The 14,231-nt window shown below is 38.6% G+C and overlaps 1 protein-coding gene across 1 annotated transcript in view; it reads right to left on the reverse strand.

Annotated features, from left to right (window-relative positions):
* Positions 1-298: 298 nt before the first annotated feature.
* Positions 299-14,231, reverse strand: part of LOC114253499 (uncharacterized) — a 46,102-nt gene continuing 32,169 nt past the window's right edge. Inside the window, exon 2 of the mRNA XM_028188395.2 lies at positions 299-2,341. Coding sequence (XP_028044196.2) covers positions 1,950-2,341 — 392 coding nt within the window. The 3' untranslated portion in view covers positions 299-1,949. The remainder of the gene's footprint in view (positions 2,342-14,231) is intronic.

Below are 14,231 nucleotides of genomic sequence, written 5' to 3' on the forward strand. Positions count from 1 at the left end.
TCTCCTGCGAAACTCCTCGTTCCTGATACGAGGGCAACTCCGAGCATAGCTCTCTTCTTAAATTTTGAGACCCTGCAGATGATGATGAGGATATTCTGTGCATCTTCCCGAGCGTTGCTCATCTGAGTTGAATCGGACGATTGATCCTTGAATCGGACGATTGATCCCTTCTCGAAGTTGGACCCACCTGGCTGGACAATTTACTCTGGATAAACTTACTCGTCAATAACTCCGAGTGTCTACCTAGTCCATGATCTTTGTTGAGATGGACATTACATGAAATAATAAAATCGTTTAAGGTTTTATAAGTCGTTAATAAGAATTAATAATTTAATTTGTTTGACGATTTTCCACATATCACGCTTATGGATCACCGGTTAAAAAATAGTTAAAAATTATCCAGAACGGTTACATAACATATTTATTCAAGAATTCTATAACTAGGGCCTCCGAGACGGAAAACTAAGTATTTGCATCAAACACGCATTTTATGGTTTCAGTAAATATGATTGTCGAACGATAGTGGACATTGGCTTGACCTAGAGATGGAAAAAATGATCATTCATTTTTCATTAGGTCGAATTTAGTAATTATTAGGTCTAACGATCTTAATGATAATAGTACATTCGGCTATTAGTCAGAAGATACGGGAATGCGGCTCATAGCTTCTCAACTCACTGCTACGTCTGTCATATATTTCGGTCGTAGTAATTCGGTTTTCTAAGGGTACCGTCGTTCTATTTCTGTGTCAATTGAAATATTACCAATGCTGTTAAGACTAGTCTTATGTCATAAACTGGATAACGGCATTCACGAGAACACAGCATAGGGTAAACATTTTAGGGTAAATTAATCCGATGAGTTTGAAAACCTCTTTATCAAAGGAACACATAAGGTATTTAGGTAATAGTTTGATTATCTCGGAGCCCTTTACAAATTGAATATGACAAATTAATGAAACTAACAATTCTTAATGTTTTATACATTAAAATTAGCGGACTAAGTTATGCAGAAAAGTGTGTTTTTAACAAAATCGCATCACGCATCTCTTTCAATGCAACGCAAATCCTTACATTAGATTTTTTATAAAATTGAAAATAAACCTTAGTAGTTCAAGAATCTATAAATGTTTTTTTTAATTATTGTAATAAAAGCATAAAAACCTATGTAGATTCTTTCGCTTGATCTGTAAGATTAATGTACATTGAGTATTAAATGTGTGACTAATCAAATCACATTTTGACGTATCCTACTGGCTTAGTTGCATGTTATAAAACATTAGCTGAATCTTTTCTGCATAACAGGGTCTATTGATTGGTATTGGAAACGCTCAGATGGATTATAAGTTTTTTTTTAATATAGTAAAAACCTAACAACATTTTTAATAATCACGCAATATAATTTTTTTGACTTTATTATTGTAGACGGAAAGAGGAGTTCTGTGGCCGCATGCCTGATGGCACTCTTCTTGGCAATGTTAAAGTCAATGCTAATCCGGTTGTAGGACAGAATACTGCTTTATGTTCGAGAAGCAGCTTGCTTTTTGCTGCACTTAACTAATAGCTTATTCACCCCCTTCTTATCCGTCACGCATAATCTCTTTACGGGGAAATACATACATAATTTACAACGCTACATAACTAAAGTTTGTACACGATTAACTCTCGCATCTGAAATTTCTCCGAGAGTGCAATAACGATAGTTGATTTTAATAAAATAAATACACAATAGGTACATTTATCTAGCGCATTTTTCGTTCAAAGTTAAACTTAAACTTACAAAAACGACTACGAAACATTAAAACTAAAATGACACCGGCTCGGCTCACTGTTGTTGAATGACTATCGCATGAACATGAACAAGCTGTACGTCCTCACTCATAAAAAACAATGTTTTATTATAATTTAATTCAATCGTCTGTATAGATGCGATTTCGGACCACAATACACTTAACTGGACTCCCGGCTGTTTTCATTAGATCCCACAATTGTTTGGGTTGACGTGGTCGGGGTGGCCTCGGGCGCTACTATCAGCCCCTCCTTGATTCGCTTCTTCTGCTTCATCCTTCTGTTCTGAAACCATATTTTAACTTGCGTCTCGTTGAGCTGTAACGCTGAGGCTATTTCTATCCTCCTCGCCCTGGTCAAGTATTTGTTGAAGTGGAATTCTTTTTCCAATTCCGTGAGCTGTTTGTTGGTGAAGTTAGTCCGTCCGGTGTTGTTCAGGTTGAGTAAGGGATTGGCCATCATTTGGGGGCCCGTTGGTGTACGCATTCCGTCTTGTGGACTGCCCAGGACGCCTTGACTGACGAATTCTGCTGGTGGTATCATCAGCTTCGGCGCTGTGGGCAAAATATTAATTGTTAATAGCGTTGAAAAGTACTTTGTTCTAGTATAGATTAGCAAACGATCTATCAGGACTTGTGAAGGAAAGGTCATCGGAGTTTAGGTACTACAGCGTAAGTGTCTTTGCACACTTCGAAGCATGATTGAACTCTAATGGCATTGGTATAATGATTGTTCAACTCTTTAGCCTTGGTCTGCTTACTGAAAGCTCTTTAGCACTGGTGAGACTTTCTTAATAATATGTAGTTCCGTCAACGAGCTTACTTTTACTTTAACGATTACTTAAAGTGGAGCCTATAGACGTCACAACGTGATTGTCTCCACCCACCGTAAGATAAGAGTTCGAAGTCTTGATTGTGAAACAGCTGTCGCTTCAAACCGAAAAGCATTACTGCTTCGCGACAGAAATAGGCAGGAATACCAACACTACTGACCACTCCACGGAGAATGCGTTGGTCGCTTCATCCGATACCCGAGGTAAGATTTGATGTCGGTTAGTGCTATTCTAAGCCAACAGCACTCTGCCATGATTTGTGACCCGGAAATGAATTCATTATACCACCAGAACTTTCGATTTGCAATATTTTATGTTGAAACATGCATGAAATAGAACTTCATCTATACTCATTTCAAACAGTAAGCTATATAAGTATTGTTATTGCTCTCACAGAGTTAGGCACAATAATTTGTAAATGTCAGGGTTTGGAATACTTTTGTTTGCATTAATTTCAACGTCATATTTTACTTATATTATTATATTAAACTTATAATCTCAATAGTATTAGTGTGGTGCGTTTTCCTATTATAAATAATTAAAATGTTTACATTTTCAATAATTTGGGTATAGTTTAAAATCAGCAATGAATTGAAATTATAATTTTATTGAATGTTGTGTTTGCAAACATCAATTGTCAGAATTTCATGTGTCCGCTTGAAGGACAAAGATTATTTACTCAAAAAGCCAGGCTTTGTCCAAACGTCTCATTGGCACGGATTATCTTTTTAAAAGGTTCACGTTGAGAAATTCGTGGGAGCAGCCCGATACTGAGGCTCGATCCATTTGTGACAGGTGTCATTTTTTCTCCACACAACGGTATAAGATAAAAGATAATTCAATATTAGCCTAAAATGGCGTCCCGCGGTGCACGGATCCCTGACTTTTTCATCGTTCACGGTAACTTTAACATGTATTGTCGTAGAGCAAATATTACTGGTTTTTTTTAAATCAAGGTTTGTTGTAATACAAATATTGATTCCAGTTTAATTGACAATCATTTTCCGGTTAATTTGGCTCGCCCTTGTATTGTTTGGTTTTAATATTTGATTTTTAATTTGTTTTCCTTCGATACTTAAGTCGGTTGGGAGTGTTTTGTATATTGAGCGATCAGATTGAGCGATTTTCATGGTTGCGTCGTTAGATCGTGTTTAATGTCTTTTGGCTGTGCCGATATCAAAAGCAACCACTAGCAGAGAACTTTACCGATTGTCAAATATACTCATGAAACTATTAGCCCTTGAGGGCTTAAGGCGCAGCAATTATCCTATAACACGAACGCTATTTGATTGTGATATGAGTTAAAAATCTCAATTTTATTTTAAATCGATTGTACTATCCATCAAACTGGAATATATAACTGGTTTCGTTGTGGTAGAAACAGGAAGAATTTCATGTCCTATCCAAGCGTAGTGTTCGCTCACGCGGCCAGCACTAACTTGAAACCCCTTCAAGACATTCAATCCCGTTTTTTCCGGATAGCCGTTGGAGCACCATGGTTCTTAAGGAAAGTGGACCTCCATGATGACCTGGAGCTTGACTCAGTTAGTAAGTATTTACAGTCGGCATCAATGCGCCAGTTTGAGAAGGCGGCATGACACGAAAACCTTCTTGTCGTGGCCGCCGGAAATTACATACCCGATGCTGTGGACCGAAACCCCCCGTCAGTAAGTATCTACAGTCGGCATCGCTGCGCCACTTTGAGAAGGCGGCACGACATGAGAACCCTCTCATCGTAGCCGCTGGAAATTACATACCCGATCCTGTAGACCGATTGGTAAACCGTCGACGTCGCCCAAAGCACGTCATCACGGATCCTCCTGATCCATTAACGGTGCTTTTAGGCAATACAAGCACCGGTCACCGTCCTCGTCGATCCCGTCGCTTGCGACGAAGGGCTCGACGAGCGAATTAACCCACAGACACAGCCCACTGAGTTTCTCGCCGGATCTTCTCAGTGGGTCGCGCTTCCGATCCGGTGGTAGATTCTGCGAAGCACTGCTCTTGCTAGGGCGGTGTTAGCAATTATCCGGTTTGAGCCCCGCGAGCTCACCTACACAAGCTAGGGTACGCTGAAATAGCCTCTCAAGGCTATCAGCACAGGTAGGAAAAAAAAAAAAGGACCGAAAGGTAAATAGTCTACGTCACCCTAAACACGTAATTACCGATCCTCCCGATCCATTAATGGTGCTTTTAGGTACCTCAAGCACCAGTCACCGTCTGCGCCGAACCCTTCGCTTGCGACGAAGGGCTCGACGAGTAAATTAACCCATAGACACAGCCTACTGAGTTTCTCGCTGGATCTTCTCAGTGGATCGCGTTTCCAATCCTGTGGTAGATTCTGCGAAGCACTACTCTTGCTAGGGCCAGTGTTAGCAACACTCCGGTTTGAGCCCCGTGAGCTCACCTACATGTCAAGGCGAAGCTGAAATAGCCTCTCAAGGCTATCAGCATAGGTAGAAAAAAAAAAAAAGAATGATGGGAATTATCCGTGCAAACGATTACTGTAAGTATGTACGCATTTAATAAGTACCCATTAATAAATAAGTTGCTTTTTACTACGCGATATTATGTCGTCATTATAGAAGTCACTGAAACGTGTTTTGTGTGTACGTATATAAAGTGCTTATTCGTAATTTTAAACAAAAATATATTTAAAAGAGTTTACCTGCGTCGTACCTACCAAGCTAGGGATGCTTCAAACTAAGCAGCCATCAATGATTCAGTTTTGATTTGTAAAATAGTAAAATATTCTCCTGGTCATTACTACTCGATTGTTCTGGAGATACTGTCGATAATTAACACAGTTTGATCGATGACAGTCCAATAACAGCGCGACCCTTCCTGTCCACTCCCCGAGTCCTGTTTAATCCTTTCGACAAACGTTCCTGACAACACGTGTATTAATTTTTCGGTTACATCTTTATTTGATATGGGTCTGTTATTATTTTGTTTCGTGATACACAGCGGAAGCCAACTAACATGGCCTATGCCATGTTAGTAAAGCATATATTTTAGGCTATGGATTTTATCTTAGAAAGTATCTATTTCGATGAATTTAAGATTTTGTTCAAGCTTTGACCTCGCGTCTCAAGGCGGCTCGCCGCATTGTTGTCTATATGAGTTCCAGTAAATATTTAACACCATCGCAAATTTTTAGCGATTATGTCTTAAGCCTGCAACTATTAAAAATATTTATGTACCTATGTTTTCAATATTCTGGAGAAGTTGCGGGTTTCAAAACGTGATTGATTGTTTACTACTTACATGACCAAGTATTGGATAGAGCGAAGCAGATGAAAACAAACAAAATTAAATTGATTGTAGGCTTTTACCTTTCGTGAATCTAATAGTGAAGCGCTTGTGACGGCCATTTTGTCAGTCAAGCCAGTTTTACAAGTTATTTTAAACAGGTACAAATCGATCTAACAGTTATATTGAAATTATTGGGTTCAGTCAGCATATTCCTTATTTTATTTATGTCTAAGAGAAATCTCCGCAAAATTTGGTGGTAGTGTTCATATTTTTAACATATTGACAAAAGCGCTCGAATTAAAGCAATTTTATTTTTGTTTTATAATAATCTAATCTAAAATCTAAATAATCTGATGTTTTCAAGAGCAAGAATCCTAATAGATGGAGATACATAGAGGAACACTCGACACGTCGCGGTAGTAGAACAAGAATAGCACATAATATAGGGTTGTACGTCCGTCACAATCAGCTGACGCGCGGATTGAGGTTTGACGATATATCACAAGGTAGATATTATATCGACCGCTTTGGAAAAACAGCTCTCTTATTATTACGACTATGTAACTAAAATCAATCCGCTGGTATTGACCCGGGAAGACTTCACGCCCTACCAAAGGCCGTAGAACGTGCTTTAGAGATGTGTTCGAAGTCCTATTTTTTTTATTTTTTTATTTCTTAGATGGGTGAACGAGCTCACAGCCCACCTAGTGTTAAGTGGTTACTGGAGCCCATATACATCTACAACGTAAATGCGCCATCCACCTTGAGATATAAGTTCTAAGGTCTCAAGTATAGTTACAACGGCTGCCCCACCCTTCAAACTTCAGTTGTAGTTGTAGTGGCAGCTATAGTGGTTAGATATATATGTATGTACATGGTTTAGCAAAATACAGTATAGATACTGTTACCAAGGATAGTTACTAGAGGTTAGAAAGGCTCATATTAAAAATAGAACAGTCTTCCGTAAAATATGACTCGATTAACTAATCGTAACCGATTTATAAAAAAAACTGTGAGCCTACTTATACCTAAGTACGCACGAGTTTTTTTTTTTCTACCTATGCTTGAGAGCCTAGCCTTGAGAGGCTATTTCAGCGTAACCTTACTAATAGGTGAGCTCACGGGACTCAAACCTGACGACGTTGCTAGCACGAACCCTAGCAAGAGCCGTGCTTCGCAGAATCTACCACCGGACCGGAAACGCGACCCACTGAGAAGATCCGGCGAGAAACTCAGTGGGCTGTGTCTGAGGGTTAATTTACTCATCGAGCCCTTCGTCGCAAGCGACGGGTTCGACGAGAACGTTGACCGGTACGCACGTGAGAAGCCATACGTCTTTAGCGTAACTTAATTGTTTTCAAACTCAATATTCGCATGATTTATGATATTTTGTATTCAAGTTTAACAATATTTGCTATGTGTATGTGCATTACTATAATTCCCGTGTTGTATTTGTTATTTTAGCTGTTCTACACACACTCATCACTTTTAATTATTATTCTCATAATCCTCTCGCAGGTCTGCTGGAAGAGATTTCTTAAAGAAATAAGCGGTGCCTTTGTACATAATTTTCCTATTACTCTGTACTATGTCTTCTTTTTTGTGTGTACATAAATAAATAAATAAAAATAGTTGTCGGTTGTGGTATGACGTACCCGCACTGTACTGCAAGTGAAACTGGAGTAACATTCTCGTGCCATTAAACGCATTAAGCTTGAACCCGTAAGTTGTTCAAACAGCGGTTTGTTTGTGTTTGCGCAACGGACACCCGACGCATTCATTTCTAAACGGACTGTGTTCGTAACATATTTAAGTACTTAAATATATATATTTTTTATTGCTTAGATGGGTGGACGAGCTCACAGCCCACCTTGTGTTAAATGGTTACTGGAGCCCATAGACACCTACAACGTAAATGCGCCACCCACCTTGAGATATAAGTTCTAAGGTCTCAGTACAACGGCTGCCCCACCTTTCAAACCGAAACTAACTGCTTCACGGCAGAAATAGGCAGGGTGGTGGTACCTACTCGTGCGGACTCACAAGAGGTCCTACCACCAGTAGATACCACCAGTACATATTTATATAACTGACCAGAAAAATCTATTTCATAGGTTACAAATGCCTTTTAAATTCAGGGAGAAATATCATTTTTACTATAGAGTTATGCCATGCAGGCAGGCAGGCAGGCAGGCAGGCAGGAAGGATGGTAGCAATCTCGAGAGGCTGATCGTGACTGGTAAGGTAGATAGGAAAAGACCTCGGGGGCGCAGCCCAATACGTTGGTCCGACCAGATCCGCACTGCTGTTGATTACACGTTTCACAACGCCCTCCTCACCGCCAGAGACAAGAATAGATGGAGAAAGACGTGCGTGCGAAGGTGATACAAAAGGGTGGTCACGACCCTCAGAAATGAGGAATACGACGCAAGGAGGAGGATGCCATGCAGACTCTTTAACAAGTTATTTTTTATTGCCATAGGTATACGCATAGGTAGATGTGCATACGGCCCACCTATGGTGAGTGGTTACCGTCGCCCATAGACTTCGGCAATGGCAGGGGCAGAGCCAAGCCACTGCCTACCTATATTTTGAAATATCACAACGTTCGGACTAAACAGTTCTATATGTTTCTAAGGACTGTAGTGCCTAAGGAAGGGTCTTTCTACTTCTCTGTTTTACATTTCTTTACTAGCTATTCCTGACTGTGTGGTCTATGATTACAAAACCTCATATCTTGCCATTTGTTTCGGAGCGAATGGAAGATCTTCTTGGACCAGGCTAAGCCACAGTATAGGCTGTGTCGAAGACGATAATGAATTGTTCCCGTGGGTGTCGTGGTAGGCGGGATTCAACAGTGAATGGGCAGCACCAAGCACAGAGAGATTGCCGTGTGTCGTGACAGCTATATATTATTATAGTTATTATATGTAAACGGTATATGTATATATAATATATAGTAATATGTTTCTAATAGTACACCGCAACATATATACTTGCTATAATATGTTTATCTTTTCCACAATTTCTGTAAATTAAACGGAAGAGATCGCTTTTAGCGATAAGACCGCCTATTGTACAAATGTATCTGCTTGTTGACTGTATTCTAATGTTAATCGTGTTTTGGTGTGCTTTAAAGTATATTCTATCTTTCTCTCTCTATCTCTCTCCTCTCTATATTGTGTTCCGATCCTAAGGCAGCTCTTATAGAACACAATTGAGACTACGAGCCCATGTCACGCTATCATGCCTATCGGCCTCCAGAGTCCTGAGCCAGAGCTCGTGTCGCGACAACTGGTTTAAGTACCTACAAAATTGCAAGCAAATATGTTCAACAAAATGCACACCATTGCGTCGTCGCTGAAGTACCTATTTAGACAGGAACTAGGGAATCAGACTTTAGAGTGTTGTGTAGAAAGTTGAAATTACCAAAACGTAAAAGTATTTATCCATAGCTTATCAACTATATTTCATTTTGATTGTGTAACTAGGTATAATATCCGTTATATTCTTTTATATTCCGGTCTGGTCGCGCCCCCAGCAGCTAAGATTAAGTTGTGGTTTGTTATGTGATTGAATTGATTACGCTTTCATTGTCAAAGTCATTAAGTGATAATATCTGTTTATTTGTGGATTGCTCTTCAAAAACAATGAATATAGGAAATGAAAATGTGTGCCACAAAAAATATAATTTGCGTAATTACTGGTGGTAGGACCTCTTGTGAGTCCGAGCGGGTAGGCACCACCACCCTGCCTATTTCTGCCGTGAAGCAGTAATGCGTTACGGTTTGAAGGGTGAGGCCGCCGTTGTAACTATACTTGAGACCTTCGAACTTATATCTCAAGGCGGGTGGCGCATTTACGTTGCAGATGTCTATGGGCTCCAGTAACCATTTAACACCAGGTGGGCTGTGAGTTCGTCCACCCATCTAAGCAATTAAATAAAACGAAAATTCATGGCTGCTTTGCGGCAGATTTAGGCGGAATAGTGGTAGGTCTACGTTAAGAAAGTTCGCCTGTTACGGGTCGGTCTACTTGCGTTATACTACTCTTGCAGTGTAAACACAAAATAATACAGATATTATGCGCGCACGCAGCCGGTCAAGTCTGTCAAGTTAATATTGACGTAACGTCGAGTCAAACGCAAGACAAATACGCAACCAGCATGCAGTACAGTGGGATCACTGTGAATTGACACGGGTAATGTTTTCTTACTGCCTAGTCTGACGGACTTTACCCTATATAGTCAAATCGGAATTGATCTTCCTGTGATATCGCGATCTAATTGAATTGTCAGAGTTTTTTTAATATTTTACCTTTCCTTATGTAATAACTCATTTTCACTATGCTTGGCGAATAAATGATTTCTTTCTTTCTTTCTTTCTTTCTTTCCTTATAAACATTTTTAGTTGAGACGTTGTCAAGAATTGCGTTCACCAAACCAACAACATTTCATTTTATTATCATATTGAAAATTCTCTGAAAGAAACTGTTGCAGTGCAGTTAGTCTTTTTTATTAACTTCTGGAAAGACATAATAAAGAAATAAAATCATGTCCAAATTGATAGTCACGATCCTCAGCAGTTTTATTTTATTGCCATTGTAGGCAGACGAGCATACGGCCCACCTGACGGTGAGTGGTTACCGTCGCCCATGGACTTCAGCAATGCCAGTGGCAGAGCCAAGCCGCTGCCTACCTGTGAGGAAACGACAAGAGGAGGAGGTCATCGTGAATTGAAGGTCGATCAACACCATAGTACGTGGATCATGAGGTCGCTCAATTGACGTGTGACAAAACCAAAATTGAATATTTGAGGTATTCAAAATTTTATTAACGTCTCAGCAGCGCGCCGTCCTCTGTAGGTATTGTTACGTTGACAAATTAATTATCTTAATAGTATTATATTAATTGAAGTTTAATTAATTTTATGAAAAGCATTTAATTGTTGATGCTAATACCAAATTTGGTACCGTTTTATTAAACGGACTTGTAATTACAAAGATAAATGTTGCGTATTAAGCGAAATGTCGTTTAAACCATCTCGATGAGATACCATGTAAATTTAACAGCAAACGTTATAAATTTGGCGCTAAAACTAAGTTAATCTGATCGCATTTTTACGCTGGCCATACAAAAGTGTTTGACCTCTATACTGATTATTGGCTAATGACTTAAACGAACAATTCATTCGATTGCCACACGCAAAAACATCTTAACGGATTTCAATATCGTAATATTTGTTGTTCGTTTTCATAAGAAAATAAATGGTTATCGTCATAGAGACATATGCCAATACGCGTGGATGCTCCCACACAAAGGCACCGCTCTCCTATTTGATCAGGTCCTGTAAGGCTACACCGGCCGGCGCGACACCGCTAATCCATTACGCACTGTACAAATGTTTGCGCAGAACGCGGTTGCGTACGATTGTGCGTCTGTTTGTACGAACCCGTCCACGGAATCAGTACAAAAATCATAGGTACACCGACTATTGTACATTTTAATAGGAGGCAGAGAAGTTTAGTTTTAAAATCGACATTTTTATTGTCTATAGCTGACCCGGCAGACTTCATAGTGCCGCAATCGATAAATAAAAGACCTAAACTTTTGTATAAAATAAACTTAAAACAAAAAAAAGGAATCCGTCCGACGGGGTACACATCAAAGGAAAAACAAAACTGTTATTTTTATTTAATTTCGAGCATTTTCATATTTATCTAACTATTAAGCCTTCTCTGGACTTCCACAAATAATTCAAGACCAAAATTAGCCAAATCGGTCCAGCCGTTCTCGAGTTTTAACGAGACTAACGAACAGCAATTCATTTTTATATATATAGGTAGATAGAAGATAGATGTGCAAGCGGGATCTTGTATCCATAGATACAAAAATATACCGAACAGGAGGCAGAGAAGTTTAGTTTTAAATTCGACGTTTTTATTGTCGCATAGACAATTTTGCAAGCAAGATTTTGTATCCATAGACAGCACAACATGTGTTTCTAATTATCCAAGCCGGAACGTGTGATTCCTTCGCAGAAACAGCCAGGATGGTGATAACGTAGCGCAGGCTAGCAATGCTCTAGTAAGTGGAGTAGAGCCTTTTGCTTTTAGTAGAGTCCTCCGTGATCACGAAAGCTGTCAAGTATTCAAAAGTAATAGAGTGTCAATAAAAAACGCGAAAATGACGTAAAGGAAGTTTTAATTAATAATAGAGTCGATCCACTATGTATGTTACATTACTGTAAAATACTTAGAACGCAGCTGCTCGTACTCCAACAAATTGCATATTACATTACCGGAAAAAATGAGCTATTCTAGACAACAGAAAATCAATGACTGACCACATAGTTAGACTTAAGTTTGAAGTCTCATTTTTATTTCAATATTATCTATAATAACACAGCTTAAGATGTCAAAGATTTTAAAAAGGTACATTTTGCCGCTTTTTAAGTATACAATTTATTTTTTTAGCATTAAATTTCAAAAGATTTTTATTTTGAAATGTATTTTAACAGAAGTAACTTATTTCTCATTCTCTTACATTTGTAACGGTTTGATACACAAATAATTCGAGACGTGGTTAAACCCTTTATTTACCAGAGGCGATGCGGGCGATCCATAACGTTCCATTTTTCAAAATTAACAGTAATTCAATCAATTCAATTGTAACATGCACGCATACATCCATGTACAGACGCGTCAACGCCCGCCCCGTCAAAAAAAATATAACATCCGAATTTCAAATAATTGACAGTCAACTGACAGCTAGGGGAGCGGGAAGCGACGCGATTGGTCGAAAATTGGACAATGAAGCAGATGGGTACCGTACGTATTTTTTTGAAAGCGGCCATGTTTGCTTAAATTCTTTAACGAAAAACATTACAAAAAATATATATATTTATGTATAAAGGCAGCTGACATTTCAATTTGCCGTAAAGAGAGATGACAGGAGATGTGAGCGATTACGGAGTCATACATAAATTAAATGTTTAGGGGAATATGAATTAGATGAGGATTCACGTGAATATACCTATCGCGATGTTATGTCTCGTGTGAAAGACGGATTAGCTGACATTTTGACCGAGAATTTAATTTTTAATTTAAAATTAACAAATATTTACAGCTGCTTTGTTGAATAATATTTGCTTTGTGTTTACCAACTTACATTTGTCGAATAGCTAATTCTATTAACGATAAATGTTCTCCCGAGCACAAATTTAATATGCACATAATCAAATTTGTAAATAGGTATTTTTCGTTTGTCGTTTATTTATCATCGAATTTTTTGTTTTCAGTTTTAATTAACTTATTAATGTGTCCTATAGTACAAAGGATTTCGTATATATCAATTTAATATCAATAAAATATCAAGTTATTTGAATATCGATATAATGTTGTCTTCCAACACTAGTATAGGTACTATTTTGAATTAAAAGAACGTTCCAGTTACTTAATACGTAGGTACGTGTAATGGATACTGAAATAATAAAAATAATTCAAACCTGTCCTTAGTAAAATAAGTAATTTGTATTTTAAATGCTTCACCCGTAAAGAGCTCACTCACGTACATAATATATGTGTAATTAAGTTATAATGATAACGTTCAACTTCTTAAGCGAGGACTTTCATGTTTTGTAACGTTTATAATAAAGCAGCTTTATCGCTTAAGACAAATTATCAGTAGCGGAAACAATGCATGATCATGATTCCCACATAACAAATTTTATTCAATTATCATAATTAATTGTACGCACTAACTTGCCACGTCCGCTGGCATCGTTTAATATCCAAACGACATGTTTTTAATAAAGCCGTTTATCTTTGCAAGTATTAGTTTCATCGATGTATCGCTCCCCGAAATTGAAAAATAATGTAAACACACAAAGCCAATACTTGTAATCCGGTAATCCTCTGGCTACCCTCTGTATCAGATAGCGGGACTACCGAAGTGGAAGCCTAGGCGACAAATAAATAAAAACTGCCGATACGTCTGTACATTCTGTCCGTCTGTCTGTACGAAAAGTCGTCGTGGCCTAAAGGATAAGACGTCCGGTGCATTCGTGTTGAAGCGATGCACCGGTGTTCGAATCTCAGGCGGGTACCAATTTTTCTAATGAATTATGTACTCAACAAATGTTCACGATTGGCTTCTACGGTGAAGGAATAACATCGTGTAATAAAAATCAAACTCACAAAATTATAATTTGCTTAATTACTGATGAAGGACGTCTTGTGAGTCCGCACGGGTAGGTACCACCACCCTGCCTATTTCTGCCGTGAAGCAGTAATGCGTTTCGGCTTGAAGGGTAGGGCAGCCGTTGTAACTATACCGAGACCTTAGAACTTATATCTCA

Source organism: Bombyx mandarina, chromosome 06, assembly GCF_030267445.1.
Source record: "Bombyx mandarina strain Sakado chromosome 06, ASM3026744v2".
Lineage (NCBI taxonomy): Eukaryota > Metazoa > Arthropoda > Insecta > Lepidoptera > Bombycidae > Bombyx > Bombyx mandarina.